We start from the raw sequence: 21,116 nt of genomic DNA, 5'->3' as shown, positions 1-21,116 counted from the left end.
GCTGTATGCAGCTTTTGCAGCCTTGAGGAGTCAAATGCAGAGTGGTCGAGTTTGGAGAATGTCACCAAGCCCAAACTGTTCGTCATCTCCGCTCAACACTATTGATGACATGTGTATGTACCCTTAGAGTAATATCATTTCATGCAGATTCCGGCATATGCATCCTGTGCCAAAACCTGTGAGAATTCTGCTCCTAAACCAAAGCCCATTATTATCATCATCATAATCCAAAAAAGAACATGGATTAACCCTATTTTATGGGTCAAGCATAAAAAAAGAATATGCATGTCAGAACAACAAGAGTACTGCGAAATGCTAAATCCATTGTGGGTACGAGGCCCTTGGTCTAAATGGACAGCAGCGAAAATACTGAGGTTATGTTAAAAAGTACCAATCAATGTCATTTGGTTTGGACCATTATTGGATTGTAAATCTATTCTTTTTGAGGAAAGAGTGTCCCATTGCCTGTGGGGCCCTTAACCTTGGAGCCTGATTTACAACTGTAACATGGTCTTAACAACTGGACCCCTCGCGGTTCTACTAAAGGGCCAGTAGTCCAAAATGGAATTGTATAGTGATCTAAGTTGAGCTTAGAAGGACTAAGGGGTGGGACCTGGGTGTTAAAACCACAACAGGGACCCTAAACTGTGTCTGAAACCAGTTTTGGGGAGAGGGATTTATTATATTCTGTTGCACAAGTATACGGGGCTTAGAGGTGTGATACATTTACTATCATTTAAGGCAGAGCCTAATGCTTGTTGTAAACAAGTGCTGATCTCCTAGATCGGTGCTCACAAAGCCCAACCATCAGACAGGGAGGGCCACACTAACAATCACTGGATTGTTCATAGGGCCCTTTGCTGCCATCACTTGTTCTCCACATGCCTCATATTACTTACAAGGGGGATGTGCAGTTGATGCACAATAATCTTTTGACAAATCACAAAAACCAGATCAGCTGACGAACAAGCATTTGCTTGTTTGTTAGCTGATCGCTGGACCTATTACACAGGGGGCGATGGCAGCCAGTCGGGCCGATAATCGATCCATGTAATAGGGCCCTAACTCATATCAGAAATCAATGCAAGTGTATAACGAGACTCACACACCTTCTCAATGCTACCAAGAAAACCTCATTATTCAAGCCCGCCACCCCCAAAACTGACGCGCTCGGTGGTGACATTACACTGTCGTATTTCACATTTAATTAACAGAAATGGTGACAGTAATTAAAGAGGTATATACCGCCAGATAAACAGGTCAGCACACACTTACAATTATATCATCCGGCAGCATAACTAATCATAATAAATGGACTCCGGAAAGCAAGAAGTAAGACATTCTGTGCTCTTACAGGTACTGTATGGTATAATTGGCGTTATTACTCCCTGTACTGAGCGGAGAAAAGACTCGCACTCTCATGATGTATAATAAAACTAACCAGAATAATTGCTTTTCAGAAATTTTACAGAGCCCTGTGTAAAGTCGCTTTCTAGAAGTGATAGAAGACATTCGTACCTCTACTTGATGTCTAGGCTCTGTCATGGAAAACGCATTGACAATGAAATAATTACAAATTTTGCTTTGATCTGCGGGAATACTGCGGGAGTTCTGCGGGAATACTGCCTCGTGTGGACAGGATAGCTTCTTACACTTGCCACATATTAGTGTCCTGACAAGCTTTAAACAGCCCGTTCTACCTTAATCTACCAAGAGATACTTAGAAATGTAGGGAAATGTCTATGACCCCACCACTTGATCTAAGATACATCTCCACTAGTGTTTAGTGGATTTGCCAAACTGTTTGGGTTCAGCAATGTTCTCCAAACCTTAATGCTCTCCATTTGACTCTCCGCGACAAATGCAGAAGTTTCCCAGGACTGGATGTAGCTTTTCCTGGCACCCGGGGTGGAGAAGCACATAATTCAAAAGCAACCGGCTGATAAGCAGATTTCCGAGCTAATGAATCGATTTGCTTTGTGTGTACTGTAAATTCGCTCATCTCTACCCAAGCATAGACATCCATCTAGTGAAGTATTGGACTTTCTTTGGTCTTCGGAATCTAATAGGTGTTGAAATAATTCTACAGGAATATTGAACAACGTGGGCAGGATGTGGCACATCAGACTCAGGTACTGACAGTCTGTTCAAATGTGTCACAAAGATGCTCCCTAGGATTTTGATCTGGGGACTGTGAAGGTCAGGGACGCAAGGAAAAAGTGGTGTCATGTTCCTGGATTTAGTCTATGTCTATGCAACCATTGTGCCATGGTGCCAGCTGAAACAACTGCAATGAAGGGGTGAATGTGGCCGACCCTAATGCTTAGATAAGTTCTAATATCCAAATGTCGATTCACAGGTATCAAATGAGCCACGGTGTGTAAAGAAAACCTTCCCTCCACCATCAAGCCACTGCCACCACCACCAGACGGACCTCTTCACAACTACCACGAGGGCTCACCGATCTATGATGCTTATGCCAAATTCTGTCCATCCCATTAGCATGATGCCACAGATCTGGATCCATCTGACCAGGCCATGTTTCTCTATTATTTTGTATCATTCTGAGCTAAACATCTCTTCCAGTCAGTTGGTCAGTATAGAGTGTTACAAGACGGACTTTGTGGCTCTTGTCATTTTACAGGAATTCAGTAATATTTTCCGAATTGACGGCCAAAAAGGACAAGTATATTTTGGGAAGCGATACCATTATAAATATTAGTTTGCAAAATATCCTCAGTGAGGCTTATCCCATTTCCAAGAATCCATTCATCAATGATGCGTCCTATGATGACTTTTGGCTTATACAACACATAGGCTTATGAGCCTGGAGAAAAAAAAACACTTTCAGAAGACAAATGGTATTTCTCTTACAAAACAAGTTTTTTCTTTATGTGCAAATTTTTTTCTTTATGTGCAAAAATAAAAAGAGGTCATGTGGCTGCCATACATTAGCTGCATCCCTGTATCTACACCGTCTGCTATTATTATACATACATGTCCAAACACCAGAAGACCCGTGCCCTCATTACCAGCATTCACCAACTAGGGACCGGTTTCCTATATGATCTATATGCGTCACCTCTTAATAAGTAATCATGCAGTGCCGTCTTTCCTTGATGGGATTCTGCCTTATACCAAAATCCCATTTACAAGTGGGGGAAAGTATGAGATCACATTAATCGCTTCCAGTCTCGTCATGACACAAAATCCTGCAACGTGCAAAAAAAAAAAAAAAAAAAAAAAAAAAGCTGAAAATAAATGTAGTGTCCTAAAACTAAGGCTGACCTGAGACTTAAAAAAAAAAAAAAAAAAAAACAAAGACTCCATCCTTAGTAATGATACTGGAAATCCAAGAACTCACTATGTCCATCTCTATTCATAGTGCCTGGCTTTCAATAGTCACATAAATATATCTAGTGGGCGGAGATTTATTGGGGGTCCGAATCCAATGTCAAGCTTTTATTTCGTTTCGAAAAAACATAGACTTTGATACATATTCTTTTCTTTATATGATGTTCGTCACTGCAGAGATGGAAACCACAGAATCACAATGTGGCCCCTCGTGGCTTTGGCTTTCCATTGGCCACACCAGTACTTGCCACCACAGTTACTGCTACAACTCCCAATTGCCCGGTGCCAGTTTTGTGCCAGGGTAATCCATATTGAGGCAATGCTTTCGTGGCTGTTTGGTCCTGTTCACATGTGACTATATACAGATTTCCTTGCGAATTCCACACCAAGGCTGACATTAAATCCAATGACAAGCGTTATCCTGTGTGTGGATCAGGTTTTCTGCAATCCTGATAACTTGTCACTGTCATTAAAAAAATTTATGTATCACAGAGACACGTTAAAGGTTTTGATTGGTTGGGATCCCAGGGCAGAGACTCCCACATATTTCTAGAGAAGAGCTTGGTTAGAGGAGAAGTCTGGCCAAAACAATACATCCAGTGCAGGAAGGAAGGTGGGGGAACAGAATATAGAAACTATACTTACCTCTCCTGCATCACCGCTCATAGACCCCCACTGGCCTTCTGCAGCTCCCACTCCTGCAACATCACAAGCCAGCTTATGCCCACTCAGCCAGTCAGTGGCTGGGACAGGAAACCACTGCATTCACTGACTGGGTGTCAGGTTGTGAGCTTGTGATGTGGTGCTGCAGAGGAACAGGGACGGGTAAGTATAGATTCTCTATAATGTTCCCTCACCCACCTGCATCAACTGGTGCCAAAAAATGCCAGAGATTTGATATTTACTTCTGTTACTTCCTGGCAAGCAGGAGAGGTTTTCTATGGGGATTTGCTGCTGCTCTAGACAGTTCCTGACATGGACAGAGGTGACAGCAGAGAGCACTGTGTAAGACTGGAAAGAATACACCACTTCCTGCAGGACATACAGCAGCTGATAAGTACTGGAAGACATTTTAATAGAAGTAAATAAAAAATCTCTGACACCAGTTGATTTGAAAGTTTTAGTTTTTTTTGCTGAACCACCTCTTTAACCCCTTAAGGACAGAGCCTGAAATGGCCTTAAGGACAGAGACAAATTTTATGAATATGACCTGTGTCACTTTATTCATTAATAACTTCGGGATGCTTTTACCTATCCGGCCGATTCTGAGATTGTTTTCTCGTGACATATTGTTCTTTACATTTCTGGTAAAATGGAGTGAAAAAAAAAATGCATTTTTCCAACTTTGAAACCTTTCTGCTTATACAGAAAATGGTTATGCCACATAAATTATATATTAAATAGCATTAGCAACATGTCTACTTTATGTTGGCGGCATTTATTAAACTATATTTCTTTTTTTTCTTTTTTTTTATAAAATAGGAAGCTTTAAAACAGCAGCAATTTTCCTAATTTTCTGTAAAATTTCAAAATTAGATATTTTTAGGGACCTGTTCAGGTTCAAAGTGTATTTGAGGGGCCTGTATGTTAGAAAGCCCCACAAAGCACCCCATTTCAGAAACTGCACCCCCCAAACTCTGCAAAAGCACATCCAGAAAGTTTTTTAACCCTTTAGGGGAGTCACAGAAATAAAAGCTAAGTGTGTAAGAAATTTGAAAATTTTTATTTTCTGTGCAGAGATTTTATTGTAATCCAATATCTTTCATAATGATAAACCTATTAGCAGAGAAATGCACCCCAATATTGATTGCTCCGTTTCTGCAGTTTATAGAAATACCTCATATGTGGCCCTAATGCGCTATTTGACGCAACCACAAGCCTCAGATATAAGGGAGCGCCTAGTGAATTTCAATGGCTCCGTTATATTTGGTCATTTTTGACTGTACCACTTCAGGTTGGCAGAGGCTCTGGGGTGCCAAAACATAAAAAACACCCCTAAAGGGACACCATTCAGAAAACTACACCCCTCAAGGAATGTAACAAGGGGTGCGGTGAGCATCTGGACCCCACAGGTGCTTCGCAGATTTTCAGAACAATGTGGTGTAAAAAAGGAAAAATTCTATTTTTTACACTAAAATGTTGTTCTAGCATTCATTTTTCATTTTTACAAGGGGATAAAAGAAAAAAAAAAAAAAAACACCAAACATGTAGCGCAGTTTCTCCCGAGTACAGAAATACCCCACATGTGGACATAAAGTGCCAAGCGGGCGCAGGACGAGCCTCCAAAGGGAAGAAGCGCCAATTGGCCTTTGCAAGCTGGATTTTACTGGAATGGATTTCAAGGGTCATGTCGCATTTACAGAGCCCTCGTGCTGCCAAAACACTGGAAACCCCCCACAAGTGACCCCATTCTGGAAACTACACCCCTCAAGGAATCTAAGAAGGGGTTCAGTGAGCATATGGACCCCACTGGTGACGGGCACAAATGTGGAACAATGTGACGTGAAAGGGAAAAATTTCATTTTTTCACTTTCACGGCACAAATGTGACCGTCATCAAGGGGTCAATATCCTCACTGCACCCCTTGTTAGGTTCCTTGAGGGGTGTAGTTTCCAGAATGGGGTCACTTGTGGGGGGTTTCCACTGTCTTGGCAGCACAAGGGCTCTGTAAATGCGACATGGCGTTCATCATCCATTCTGGCCACATCCAGCCTGCAAAATCCAAATGGCGCTCCTTCCCTTCGGAGGCTTGCCCTGCGCCCACAAGGTGCTTTATGTCCACATGTGGGGTATTTACGGACTCAGGGGGAATTGCTCCACATGTTTTGTGTTTTTTTCTCTTTTAACCCCTTGTGAAAATGAAAAATTTAAGGCTAGACCAACATTATAGTGTAAAAAATGTAATATTTCATTTTCATGCCATATTGTTCCACATTTGTGCCCGTCACCAGTGGGGTCCATATGCTCACTACACCCCTTGTTACATTCCCTGAGGGGTGCAGTTTCCATAATGGGGTCACTTGTGGGGGGGTTCAACTGTCTTGGCAACACAGAGGCCTTTTAAATGCAACATGGCCCCTCGAAATCCATTCCAGCCAAATCCAGCCTCAAAAAACCAAATGGCGCTCCGTCCCTTCGAAGGCTTACCCTGCACCCGCATGGCGCTTTATGTCCACATGTCGGGTATTTCCGTACTCAGGGGAAATTGCTCTACACATTTAGTGTTTTTTTTTATCTTTTAACCCCTTGTGAAAATGAAAAAATCAAGACAAGATCAATGATTTAGTGTAAAAATTAAACATTTTTTACACTAAATGTTGGTCTAGCCTTGATTTTTTCCTTTTCCACAAGGGGTTAAAAAAGAAAGTGAACACAAAACGTGTAGGGTAATTTCCCCTGAGTACGAAAATACCCCTGTGTGGGGGACGTCACCTGGAAAATGTTGCCCTGGTGCGATACGGGGTCCCTCATATCCAGAAGCGCTGGGTCCGCTCCATGGCTGCTAAATATTAGGGCTCTATTACTGCTTCTGATATTTTCGGATCGTGCCGCAAGCTACAGTAGCTCGGGCAGCGACGGACCGGAAGAGGGGGTGCTGGTATAAAAGTTATCCCCGTACAGGTGGTAACCTTTATCCAGCAGTGGGAAGATCAGTTCCCGAACGATCTCCCCACTAACTCCGAGGATGGGGGGGAGGGGGCATCTGGGGGCTGGATTTGGGTGTCCCTTCCTTCATACGCTCTAAGGGTACTTGCACAATGCGGAATGGCGAAGGATAACCCTTTGTGCATTCCGCAGCTGGCACCCGCCGGCGGACTGATGGAGGTGCGCGTCTCCGCTCGTGTCACACTCCATTATATGCACGGGCGGATTCTGCCCTCTGTCCAAAGAATGAACGTGTTCATTCTTTGGACGGACGACGGAATCCGCCCGTGCATAGAATGGAGTCTATGACACGGACGGAGACGCGCGCCTCCATCAGTCCGCCGGCGGGTGCCAGCTGCGGAATGTACAAAGGGTTATCCTTCGCCATTCCGCAGTGTGCACGTACCCTAAATCTGTAAGAGTACCCAGAGGTACTCTCACAGAGTTTGGAGAATTTCACGCCATACCGTCATCTCTTATTGGGACGGTACTGGTGGAAAAGACGTGTCTGGGGGGCAGCGTAAGCTACGCTACCCCCAGACACGTCACTGGATGATGAGGATGAATGGAGGAAAGAAGGATCCCCCCATTCATCCTCACTGGCTGTTTCGGTGTCGGAGGCAATAATAACATATGCATCCGACGCCGAAAACACCCTGGGGGCCATCTTTATACCGGGACTAGTATATGGGGTATGTAAATGTGTAGTGGTGTAGTGTAAAACTTTATTCCATGTAGTGTAGTGTAGTGTTTTTTACGTGTTGTCTTGACAGTAAGAAAAAATATCCCTACGCCAAGAAAGGAGCTGCTGATAAGTGCCGCACATAAGTGCGGCATTTATCAGCAGACAGTGGCGGTAGGATATAGGGGGGAAAAACACCCCTACACCAAAAAGGCGGAGTTGCTGATCAGCGGCGCACTTACGTGCGATGCTGATCAGCACTCAGCGGCGTTAGGGCGCAAAAAAAGAAAAAAAATTGGAATTTTTTTTTTTTTTTTTAACCCAAAGCAACTGATCAGTGAATGATATTCACTGATCAGCCGCTAGGGGGCAGTAGAGCGACGCTGCCGGAGATTGCCGAGACCCGCCGAACCCGAGGACCCGAGCGTTTCCGAAGATTTCCGACGCTGGACGACCGAACCCGGAAGTGACGCAAAGAAGAAGCGAGGACGGCGCGGACCGCAGATCGTCGCTCCAGACGCCCAGATCAGGTGAGTATGGTACACCTGCACCACACACCTGTTCTGCACCCCTCAGCTACCTAGCTGAGGGGTGCAGAACCCGGCGACACTGTTTTTTTACAGTCTGATCGCAGTAATGGGCCGGCCAGTACTGGCCGGCCTATCATGGCGATTGTGGGGGTGGCATCGGCGCCATCTTTCTTGGGGACACTAATGGTGATTGGTGCTATCTCGGACAGCACCAATCGGCATTGCTTTCCGGGTCACCAGGTCACCGATGACCCGGAAAGCTGTTTTCAGCTGCTATATGCTGATCTGTATTGATCAGCATATAGCAGCGATCGTCGGCACGGGAGGGGTTAATCACCCCCCCCCCCGTGCCGACGGGCAGAGATGGCCTGCTATACATTATAGCAGGCCATCTTCCCCGACCGCTGTGTGTGAACACACAGCGATCGGGGAAACATCGGGCGTAAGTATACGCCCGTTTGCGTTAAAGCCCACCCTGCGGGGGCGTATACTTACGCCCGATGTCGTTAAGGGGTAAAGGTGTTATCCAACGCTACAAAAACATGGCCACTTTCCCCCTACTGTTGTCTCCAGTTTGGGTGGGTTTTTAAAACTAAGTTCTATTGAAGTAAATGGAGCTTAATTGCAAACCTCACCTGAACTCGAGACAACAGTAGGGGGAAGAGTGGCCATGTTTTTGTAGCGCTGGATAACCCCTTTAAGTGCTTCTCTCCCTGTCTCTCTCCTTGCAGCTGAAGAGGCTCCACAGACAAGTCCAATGCAATTGAGTGAAGGGGTGGATTTATTCTAAAAACCATATTGTATAACATTTATACTTAAATTATTCACTCAATGAATCGCAGTATTATATATGTACTGTATAGACGTATTATCCAGTCACAATATGGCAATCTTTTTAGTCACTATATGGTACAATTATTCACTCACTAAATGGCAGTATTATTTAGGCACTGTGTAGAAACATTATCGCTCACTCTATATAAGTATTAATCAATTACCACATGGCAGTATGTTTCACTCTTGTATGGAAGTCTCATTTAGTCACTAGACAGTAGAATAATTCACATACCAGATGGCAGTAATATTCATTCCCTGTATAAAAGTATTATTTAGTCACCATATGGAGGTGATTTTCACTCATTGTATCAAAGCATTACTTAGTCACTATATAGTAGAATATTTCACTTACTAAATGGTAGTGGTAGTATTCACTCAATGTATAGAAGTGGTAATGACTCTCTGTTTATAAGTATTACTAAGTCACCATATGGCAGTATTATTCACGCATGGTATGGAAGTATCAGTCACCATATGGTAGAATTACACACTGAACTGTGATGTTATTTGCTTATGTAATGACAGCCGGCAGAAAGCATTGAATTAACCTTATAACTACCACATTCATTGATGCTATGAAACGTCTCTGTAACGTCTCAACTAGAGATGCGCGAACCTGCCGAGGTTCGGGTTCGTATGAACCTGAACTCTCGGCGTCTGATAGCCATAGGCTGTATCCCAGTTTTTCAGGCGGTCCTCCGGCTGTATCCACCCTCTTCACGGAGGCTGCAGACAGCGGAAATCATTGCCGAGAGTTCAGGTTCGTACGAACCCGAACCTCGGCAGGTTCGCTCATCTCTGGTCTCAACTGTGACAATAAAGAATTTTTTTTTCTTACAATTCTGCCTGGTTTTGTTATATTAACTCTCCAGAGTGGTGACGCAGTGATGTAAGTGCTCTCACTGGTGTTCTTAAAGCGAATGTACCATCAGGTACATTCGCTTTAATTTGACCCATGGGTACATCGGCGCCGATGCCACGGTCCATTTTTTGAACTGCGGCCCAGTTCCAGTGTATGGTGACGTTCTATCCAGGGGTACCGGGCTGGGGCTGAAGCACTGGAGGCGAGCCGGCCCGCCTCCAGTGGGAGGAATCCCCTACCCCTCTCCATAGATTCAAACTGAGCCGCGTCATAGAGGGGAGGGGATTTTCTCCCATTAGGGGCGGGCCGGCCCGCCTCCAGTGCTTCAGCCCCGGTCCGGTACCCATGGATAGAACGGCGCCGTACACGGGAACCGGGCCGCTTTTCTAATAATGGGCCGCGGCACTGGCACAGATCTATCCATGGATCAAATTAAAGCGAATGTACCTCATAGAACATTCGGTTTAAGCCTCTAAGAGCCCACTCCATGGAATACAATTATTTCTCATTCTCTACATTCAGAGGGAAGAAGCAGAGCTAGGCTGGGAGCCAGTAGTGCACACACAGAGATTTCCTTTCCCTTAGTTGTCAGGCCAATCACAGCATAGTGCCTAACCTACTCTTATGCCTCAACAAAGTACATGTGAAAGAGTGCTGGACTGGACAGGCTGGCACTGAGCTGGGAGATGATTTACAGTATAGTACTATAAATGGTACTGTACGTATAGGGAGAAGAGGTTATTGATGCACTGGCTTTGCAAGGTGCTGCAGTTTAAGGACTATGCAAGAAAGAGACCATGTGGGGCCTCATTTAAGAGTTTTGAAACACAGGACTAGCCAGATATCCCTCCAGGAAAGGCCCAGATAGAGGGTGGCTCCTGTCTGTGGATGGATACCTGGCCTTGGTTTTTCCCTAGTCTTGACTTAGTCTTGTCTTGACTTATAGGGCCACTTAATATGGTGGTTTCCCTACAGGAGCCACCCCTTGGCATTGTCCTTCCGGGAGGGATATCTGGCTAGTCCTGTGTTTTGAGACTCTTATTAAATGAGGCTCTTTTTTTGCATATTCATGTTTCCCAGGGAGCAAGGCACCTAGGATTTCACTGTATTGAACGCTTTAACCAGGAGCCGACAGTGTTATCTTTGGCTGGTCTCCCTGAGATCAGCAATCGGTTTCCTGTACAGTTTAAGGAAAGCCTTGACTTACCTTTTAGACACAGTGTGGACCCTATGGAGGATAGAGAGGCTAAAGAGGCACGTAGCCCAGGCACTCTTCTGCTTGCTTGCACATAGCACTATGTAAGCCTTGCCACAGCTTCCTGTGTTCCACCTAGGTGTCTCCGGTACTAGCACAGGACAGCAGATTGCACAGAAGCCTAGTGGCCAAGACACTTGTTTCTGTGATAAGTGCAACCTGTGCCCAATCGTTCTGCATTTGAGTACCGGCGGCTGAATAGGCTGTATCTATGTTTTCTAGGACTCCCTATGGCTGCATCCAACTTCTTCAGCCACCGGTATTTAAATGCCGAACGATCGGACCTGAGCATGCTCCAGTTACACTCAATCTGTAGTGGTAAGGAATCACTTCTGCTAAATGAAGTGGTTTACAAATATGTTACTGATCACATAGACTCTCACTTAGAGGGACGTTGTCTGAAATGACAGTGACCATCTGAAGGTCTAGATTAAAATTTTTGCCTCATTTCGGACAAATAAATGTTGGAACTCATTCAATGTCAAATTTATAATAGTGTTGTACAAGAATAGATTTTTCAGGCGTTCCTAGGCCATTGTATGAAGGGTGACATGTTGGTAAATAAGCCCAGCGTGAACACGCTATACTGCTATTTGCATACACCGATACACACTTAAACGCCGGCTGTGCTTCACAGCAGAAAGACATTTCCTCACCACTCCGAGAGTTAAAAGTCATCTTCTCTTTGTGATACTCAATTTATAGTGCTTCATATTATAGACAGCTAAGTGAATAATACAACTACAGACACTTTCCAGGCACCAGTCCAATGAGTAAATAGTTGCTGTTACTTGCTGAATATTCATGGTTTCCAATACCCTTTGAAAGCGGCTCCTCCGTATTAATCAATCTGTTTAAGCATGAGCATTTTACCGGTGACATATTGAACTCCGGAGAGAAAATATATAAGATACTCTTAATACCACCACTAGGTCTTCAGTAGCTCTCTCTCTGTGCAAAAAGGCAACAGGCACAATAATGTACAATTCATGTAATCCAGGATCAATAAGACCTGATAGGTGCCGGATTATCAGATGGTTACAGAGAAGTGTACATATTAAAAAAGACATATCTCTTACTTTAGTTGTCCTTACGCAATTCATGATGTTCTTTTTTTTAGAATTCTGGGTTCTTAAAGGGATATTCCCATCTCAGCTTATATAGTTCAACGTTTAGGGCCTATCATGTTAAATATTTTTGCAAGTACATTCACTCATTCCACCTATTGTTTACAGCTAGGCACATGGTTACCAACTATGTCTCTGCTCTTAAAGCAATGGTCTGGCTGGTGTGTATATATAGCTATAGTATACATATTTATATATATTATACAGTATATACACTATACCTTAATACCCGAGCTAGCAGAAGTGGATGAGGCCCAAGGCTGCCTAGAAAACATGGAGAAAGCCATAGGCCATAGGCAGTATCTATGTTTTCCAGAACTCCCTAGGGCTGCATCCAACTTCTTCAGTCACCAGTAATCAAATGCTGCATGCACAAGTTGGGATGAACCCAAGCGTGCTTGAGATTCGCCCATCTCTGGTCTCTAATGCTTGTGTAAACTATACCTAACAGGACTGTAGTAAAAGGTTAGATTTCTTTTTTTTTTTTTATAAAATGTTTTAAAATTGAATGAAAGAAACCATACTCACCCTATCAACCCTTTACACTCCTGACTCAATGCTTTCTTGTTCTTCAAACATGGACATGTGACTGTTCCAGCCAATCCTTGCCTGTGTTCAGCCATCATGGTAACCAGTGACTGGCTACAGCCATTGTATGGCCAATGCTTGGGGCCTTATTTCACCAGACGATTACCAGGTGTACTTGGCCTGTACCGGCTGTTCCATTTCGTCATTTAGTGTCATAGTTCACGTTTAAAGGCAACGGATCAGCCGACATGCATAATGTTGGCTGATTGTTGTTTTAAAGCATGAGTCAACATCACAATCTTGCTAGTCACGGTGTGCTGGCTGTCGCTCCGTGTAATAGGAGTGGCGGCAACAGACCGCCACTATCTGCTACGGGCGACCCGCACATTCTACAAATCGTCTGGACAGCCCCCCGCGCACGACGCCTTTAAAGAGAAACTTCAGTCAGTAACCACGCTGATTAGCGAATAACAATGCAGGATCTCTATGCTGATGTCCACATCCCATATTACAGATGGTGGAGGGATGAGTGATCTACTAGAATCAGTATTATCTATGCTGGTACCTGGTTAAGCTTCTTCCACAGATTGAGGACAGGAGATAGTTCATTGGACCACAAATCTCGGTCAAACTTCGATCCGGCAGTCACTGATCGGCTTAGGATTCTTAACTGAGATATCACCTACACAGGATACAGAAGAAAATGGTAGTTTTAAGATATTAATAAAACCAATCTGGACATTTCTGACAATAATCATACAATACATGTGCAGTATGACCTGAAACGCTTCCCCCCCAGACCTTCAACCTGTTCCTTTGTAAGAATTCTGTATGGGGTCAAAAAACCTAAGGTCCGTCATCCTCACCATACAGTAATGTATAATTCATCATCAAATCATTGGATTCTTACTTTTTTGTCGATTTCAGGATACTTTTTCCTATGATCAATTTTAAGTCTATGTACCCACAATTTTTTTTTTTTAAGGCAAAAAAACTGCCGCTATTCAAAAAGACATTGTGTGAACATAGCCTATTCGTGGCTTTTATGAAAAGCTAACACAGCTCATTTGATGATCAACCCATGAAGGTGGTTTTATGACATAAATTCCCACTTTATCCCGCTTTAGATTTGCCAGATTTATTGAAAAAGTGTCATGCTTCAATTTTTATAGGCCTGAAAAAATTAAAAAAATCTTCAGTCTTCACATACTTATAAGCTGCTGTATGTCCTGCAGGAAGTGGTGTATTCCTTCCAGCCTCACATAGTGCTCTCTTCTGCCACCTCTGTCCATGTCAGGAACTGTCCAGAGTAGGAGAGGTTTTCTATGGGAATTTCCTAATGCTCTGGACAGTTCCTGAATCAGAAAAAAACGAACAGATTAAGAGGGGGAAAAAAAAAAAAAAAAAAAAAAAAAAAGAAGAATGTTCTAGAATCTGGCTTTAAATGGTAAAAAAAAAACCCATAGAGATGACCGAACCTCAAGCACGCTCGGGTTCGTCTGAACCTGAATGCTCTGCAACTTATTACTGGTGGGTGAAGAAGTTGGATACAGCCCTAGGGAGTCCTGGAAAACATAGAGACAGTAGCCTATGGCTGTACCCGTGTTTTCCAGGACTCCCTAGGGCTGTATCCAACTTTTTCAGCCACCGGTAATCAAATGCAAAGTGTTCTGGTTCAGACGAACCAAAGTGCGCTCAAGGCTCGCTCATACTTTACTACTTTATACTAATAAATGGCATAAACTTGAGGAAAATAATAAAACACAGGGAGATTTTTCCGTTTATATCTTTCCTATGGTTTTCAGACTTCCTTACCATTGATTTAACGGCATCATTATAATACTGCAGCTGCAGTCTGCTTCTTGAATGACCGGCCGTGGCACGATTTATTAGGACCGTTCCCTGTGTTTATTTGTTTGTTTCTTTCAGCATTAAATGTCACTCAGTATTTATGTGACCTGTATTACATCCAGTATTATTTTGTTTTACCTTTTTACGGCCCTAGAGACATCTAACGTCCTGACATATACTATCCTAACAATTAGTGGTAGTGATTGTATAACAAGCACAATAATCTTTACACAGGCGCCGTCACTATCCGCTGCACATAAACCCATCATCTGTATTACAGGAGAAATCCAGGCAAACTAGTATTTTGATGTTTCCTACACATGAGTGATATGAAGTCTGAGATCTCCGACACAGATTCCTACATCTATAGATCTCAAACTCCTAAAACTGCCAAAAATATCAGGTATTGGATCGAATATTTGATATATAACATCACAGATCCCAAACATGCGGCATTTGGTTAGAGGTGGCTGCTGAATTTGGCTTTACCCATGTTTGATATATAGGATGTATCCATGTTTGATATATAGGATGTACCCATGTTTGATATATAGGATGTACCCATGTTTTCCAGGACTCTCCCTAGGACTGCATCCAACTTCTTCAGACACCACTAATCAAATGGTGCACTCCTCTTCTCCTCTTAAGCCCCTATTACAAACACACGCACAGGTTGGGGGGGGGGGGGGGGGAAGAGTCCGGGGATATTCTCCCCGGAAGATAACTGGGAGCCCATAGAAGATAGTGGCAGCCCTATTACACTGAGCGTCGGCAGCAGATCGTTGCTATTGTTGTCTTTCGTCTCTGAACATGTTGAAAGACATTAAAAGACAAGGATCAGCTGACATTGTGCATGTTGGCTGATTGTTGCCTTTAATTACACAAAGCGATTATCGGCCGTAATGGCCGATAAGCTCTTTATTTAAAAGGGCCTTTGGGGGAGATAATCTGTTGTCACAGACATCTGGTAGCGGCTCTTCCTCTTATCTGAGGGAACAAATACATGTTTGACAAAACAATAAAATAGCTGCTGAACATGCACGGTCTTGAAGAGAAACTATCAGCAGTTAGAGGAATCTAACCTGCTGATATCTGCCTATTGTGCATGGAGTGCTTGGGATGACGGTTAGGGAGCCCTTGTCACCCCCTTAGACTTTGAAAGTTGTGCTACAGAATGCAGTTTGAAGTTCCCAGCATCGTTATTCATTATGATGCCAGGAGCTCTGAAACGGTTTAAATGTTCGCACTATTGTACTGACACAGCGTTCTGTAGCACACCGTCCATATTTACATGCACCCTTCGGCAGCACAGACCCTTAAGGGAAGGTCCACACAATAGGTGCATGCTGACTCTCTTTGAGGGACTATCCACTCTAAAGCAATCCTAATCCAGCACCTGTACAAGCCTGGTGAAGGGCCTTGCAAAGATGAGTCTTTTGTGACATGGATCAACACATACAAGTGTACCAACTAGATCTTCCTTGTATACAACCCTCTTAGACTTGTCCGCGAAAAGTAATTTGGTTACGAAAAACAATTTATGAAAGTGGCCAAACGTGGGGATAAAAGTTAGGTGGCAGAATATTCCAACTAGGGAGAGATCGGGAAAAGGAACCAGAACCAGAAATAGGTAAGAAACTAAAAATCCAGGGATAGAGTAAATCAGGTTAGATGCTAAAACAAAGCAGAAGAAGCTCAGGATACAAGAATTAGGAGTAATATGGTATAAATCCCCCATCGGAGTGATGTCACGTGAAAGCTTCAGTCACCATGGCAAAGCGGTGTCACTGCACAAAGTATGCACAGCGGCAGAGAAAAGAACCATGGGATACGGCAGGCAAAGCAATGATTCATAGGCAATGGGATATTAAACAAGAAGAGCTTTTTTTTTTTTTTTTACACCCAAACACTGGCTATACGTAGAAGTGTTCTCCACAATGATGATGAATCCCTAATAGCAGCAAAAAATGTTGCAGATGGATGAAAACAGCTCACCCTCCAAAGCAACTCCTTGTGTTAGAACATATCCCCCCTGTAAAGATGGCAGCTGTGGCTGTGGAGGAGCGCTCGGGTCTGTGTTATACAGATGGCTAGAGAGCAATGCTGGAGAAACGATGAGTAAGCAATGGCTTCCATAGATAGCTACAGAAGTATTGTGACTGGACAATGGTCGCCTTCACAAGACAACTCCTGTACATTTACTGATCAAGAGACACCTCTTCCTCTTAAAACCGTTCTGAAGCTCTATGAATTCCATCAATGTAATCAGACGTATTGTGGAAAGATCACCTTAGGCTCGATTTCTTGTTTAAAGAGGCAATGTCACAATAAAAAAAAAATTTTTTTTTAAAAATCAACAGGGGTTGGGATCACAGTTTTGCAATATACTTTATTTCTTTTTTATATTTTTCTAGGTGTAAATCAATAAATACGGCCAAACTGTGCTCCATGTTCCCTCCTTGACGAAAATTTGGTGTTTTCTCTGTTCAAAAAAAAAAAAGGAGACCAAACAAAGGAAGTCCCAGTCCTTTGTACGCTCACACAGTGAAAGACACCTGTTCATCCTGCAGGTTGTATATCAGCTGAGGGCAATTACCTTAGTATAACTATTTTATTAACATTTGCTAATTCTATTCTCAGCTCTGCAGCTTACCAGGAGACAATGCTCTGTGTTATGCAACAATTCAGTCAGTATAATAGCGAATGGTTGGAAGCAATACAGCGGGCACCATCTGACTTCAGGCACTCTACGAGACGCTGAGGTGCAGGGGCCAACAAAGAATGAACGGTGTCAAAAACCTCACAATTACGATGCTTTACCCAATGTGTATAACAGATAAAGATCCAGCACTCACTGACTAAGGATGCAGTGGGTTTATTCCAGAAGACACCAGGAACTTCAGCTAGGGGGGGTGGGAGATGTTAGGCATGACTAACATCCTGCCTAACATCTTCCCCCTCCCTAGCTGAAGTCTCAGGTGTCTTCTGGAATAAACCCACTGCATCCTAAGTCGGTGAGTGCTGGATCTTTATCTTTTATACACATCAGTCAGTATAATGTCACTGTGTGGTTACAGAGGTTTTGGTGCTGTGTGACAGGAGAGCTGACCATACAATGCGAGCATCCGCAGGACTCTCTGCTACTGAAAGTGGACGCAAAGCAGCTGTACACACGCACAGTGAAAACTGGTCCCGCTCTGTGCGCCCTTAGGGATGGTTGACAATTAGTACCAAGCCCTGTCTGTGAGCGCACAAAGGACTGGGACTTCCTGTGTTTGGTCTCTCTTTTTGAACAGAAAAAAGACCAAATATCAGCATGGAGACAGAGTGTGAACATAGCTTGTAGCTGATTGCCGGGAGTCTGTGCAGTAAATAGATTATCCCTGTGAGTACTAATAGTATATAACTGATTGCTGAGATACCTAACATTGTAAGGGCCAATTCACCCCTGAATCAGCGAGGAAAGTGTTCCAGGCGGAAAGTGTTCTTGCGGAATTCGTGAGGAAAGTGTTCTGCCCGGAATCACCTCTGGCGGAATTCCGTGCAAATTCACTTTTCATTTCATCAAATTCATTAATCTTTTCCAATTCCGCATGGATTCTGCTCTGAATTTCCGCGAGTATTCTGCACTGAAAAATTTAAAAGCAGAAACTCACTGCTGAATTCATTTCAATGGGATTTCGCCAGCAGAATCTGCCAGAAGAATTGATGTGTCAATTCTTCTGGCGGAAAGCGGATCCGCCGCGGAAAATTCACTGTGTGAGCTGCAGAGCACAAATTCCATTGAACTATATTTTCAGACGGAATTTTCAGGGAGGAATTAAGGTTGATCCTGAGAGTCCCAACAGTGGGACACTCTATGCTTATATTTTTCACTGATATTTCCAACAAAAACAGACTAAATAAGCAGTTTGTCCCTGATCTCTGAGAACCAACAGTGTATAGTTAATCGGGGTGAGTCCCAAAAGTATATAGCAGATTGCTGAGAGTCCCAACAGTGTATAGATAATTATGGCGCATCCCAACAGGATATAGCAGATTGTGGAGAATCCTAACAGTGTGTAGCTGATTACTGAGAAGCGCAGCAGCGTATACATGATCTCCTTGAGAATCAACAGTGTATAGCTGATTGCTCAGCAGTAGATAGAATGTTACTGAGAGTACCAACAGCTGATCATTAAGGGCCCCAGCAATACATAGCTGATCACGGAGAGCCCCAACTGTAGACAGCTGATTGTTTAGAACCTCAACAGTAGATAGCTGTTTGCTGAGAGCCCCAATAGTAGATAGTTGATCACTTAGAGTGTCAACATTGTTATACTGATGTTTGAGTTTACCAAGAGTGAATAGCTGATTACTGGGAGTCTCAGCAGTAAATAGAATATCACTTCGAGTACTAAAAGTGTATAGCTGATCACTGACAGCGCCAACAAAATACAGCCGATTGCTGAGAGTGATAAAAAAGTGTATAGCTGAATGCTGACAGCCCCAACTGTATACAGCTGATCATTGGGTGTCACAGCATTAAATACTTGATCGTGGAGAGCCAAAACAGCATAGAGATGATTGCAGAGAGGGCCAAAAGTGTATAGCTGAACACCGAGAGCCCCAATAGTATATAGTAGAGATGAGCGAACCGGGTTCGGGTTTGAGTCCATCCGAACCTGAACGATCGGCATTAGATAAGCTGGGGCTGCTGAACTTGGATAAAGCTCTTAAGTTGTCTGGAAAACATGGATACAGCCAATGACTATATCCATGATTTCCACATAGCCTTAGGGCTTTATCCAACTTCAGCAGTCACCGCTAATCAAATGCCGAAAGTTCGGGTTCGGATGGACTAGAGCATGCTCCAGGTTCGCTCATCTCTAGTATATAGTCACAACACTGTATAGCTGATTGCTGAAAGTCCTAACAGTATAAGGCTGGGTAAGACAATGGCCATTCTGTGACCTGGCCCGGTCACAGAACAGCCAGTGTCAGTGAAGTTCATCCGGCCCGTACTGATGAACTTCATTTCTGTTGAATTGGGATGCAGGTGCATTCGTGTGCACCCGCATCCCAATTCACCATAGCACACAATGGAAAGTGCGGCCAGACCTGCACTTTCCATTGTGTGAACTCACAGTTCTCTGCGACATGTCGGTTTTTCCTGCAGCCACTAGGAATCCCAGCCGGAGTGTATACTATGTGCATACACTCCAGTAGTGATTTCATTGAAATGAATGCAACGTATACTTTGAATTAATCACGGCCGGTGCTGCAATTTGCAATAAAGCTGATCCCTGCTAGTCACAACAGTGGAACACCCTATGCTTAAAGGGGTATTCCAGGAAAAATTTACTTTTCCCCTATTCAAAGAATAGGGGAAAAGTAGGAAATCATGGGGGGTCCGACCCGTGAACCCCCCGTGGTGATCTCCATATTGGGCCTTGGTGGCTCTTTATGAATAGATCACCGGGGGGTTCAGGTGTTGGACCCTGCCATCTCCTACTTTTATATATAGTTTTTCCCGCAATACCCCTTTAAGTTACTCTTCACTGACAGTAACAAAAGCAACCTGTCCCTTTAAAAAACAAACAGGGAAAATAATAGGCATAAAACTATAAAATTCAAGAAAGTGGAATCTATTAAATCTCTACACCTAGAAAATACCCGCAGACTGTAATAACCTGAAGGTACATTACTATGTCCATTACTTGCCAATATTGCAATTTCCTTGAAATGAGCAATTCACATTTAACATAAGTACTTAACAGAAAGAGAAAAGCCATGAACGATCTACTTGAAAATAAATACCCGGGTGGTGTATACACAAAGCCTGGTACAGTCAGGGAAGAAAGCTGCGGCTCTTGTCACTTGACAGATGGTTCTAATTAAGTGCTAGCCCAAGTGAAGATGCCGGGGCTCCTCGCTACTCATGTGCCTTTTCTCACTCAACCATGAAATTACCTTCCAGCTTTAATAACAAAATGATACACGCGATTTTTCATACTACAAACAAAGTCACAATTAGCAATGGGTTAAAAAATGATGATGGCAAAATAAAATGTTTAACCCTCCTCTGTCATGCTATCCCTGACAGACTGGGATGGCGGAGAAGGGGGCACGTTTACACCGCGCCAGACGAGGCTGGAGCTGCTGTGATACAATGTGGTGATCCGGCAAGAGAACATTGGCTGAATATTGAAGAGATAAAGATGCAATCAGACGTTCTCTGGATTCAGCTCGTTTTGAGGTCCTGATGGTCTGGATCACATGTGGGTGACCGAATGTGAAGCTTCCAGGATTCTTCACCTAGCTTCCCGGGTCCCTGAAGGCAGGAGTAGACAGGACCTCATATATCATTATGAATCTGTACTGACATGGATTATTACTTACCGTTATGTCTCGACTCTTGTTCACTCTTGTTTTGCTGATGGTGGTCCATACTGTTCCTATACTG

General features: G+C 43.6%; 1 protein-coding gene across 3 annotated transcripts in view; it reads right to left on the bottom strand.

Annotated features, from left to right (window-relative positions):
• Nucleotides 1-21,116, bottom strand: part of DYNC2H1 (dynein cytoplasmic 2 heavy chain 1) — a 276,780-nt gene that overhangs the window by 63,376 nt on the left and 192,288 nt on the right. For all 3 annotated transcript variants that reach the window (XM_069969745.1, XM_069969746.1, XM_069969747.1), the window contains one exon: nucleotides 13,386-13,502. In XM_069969745.1, coding sequence (XP_069825846.1) covers nucleotides 13,386-13,502 — 117 coding nt within the window. The remainder of the gene's footprint in view (nucleotides 1-13,385; nucleotides 13,503-21,116) is intronic.

The sequence above is a fragment of the Dendropsophus ebraccatus genome, chromosome 5 (genome assembly GCF_027789765.1).
Source record: "Dendropsophus ebraccatus isolate aDenEbr1 chromosome 5, aDenEbr1.pat, whole genome shotgun sequence".
NCBI classification, from domain to species: domain Eukaryota; kingdom Metazoa; phylum Chordata; class Amphibia; order Anura; family Hylidae; genus Dendropsophus; species Dendropsophus ebraccatus.
This window is presented reverse-complemented; position numbering and strand designations above follow the sequence as displayed.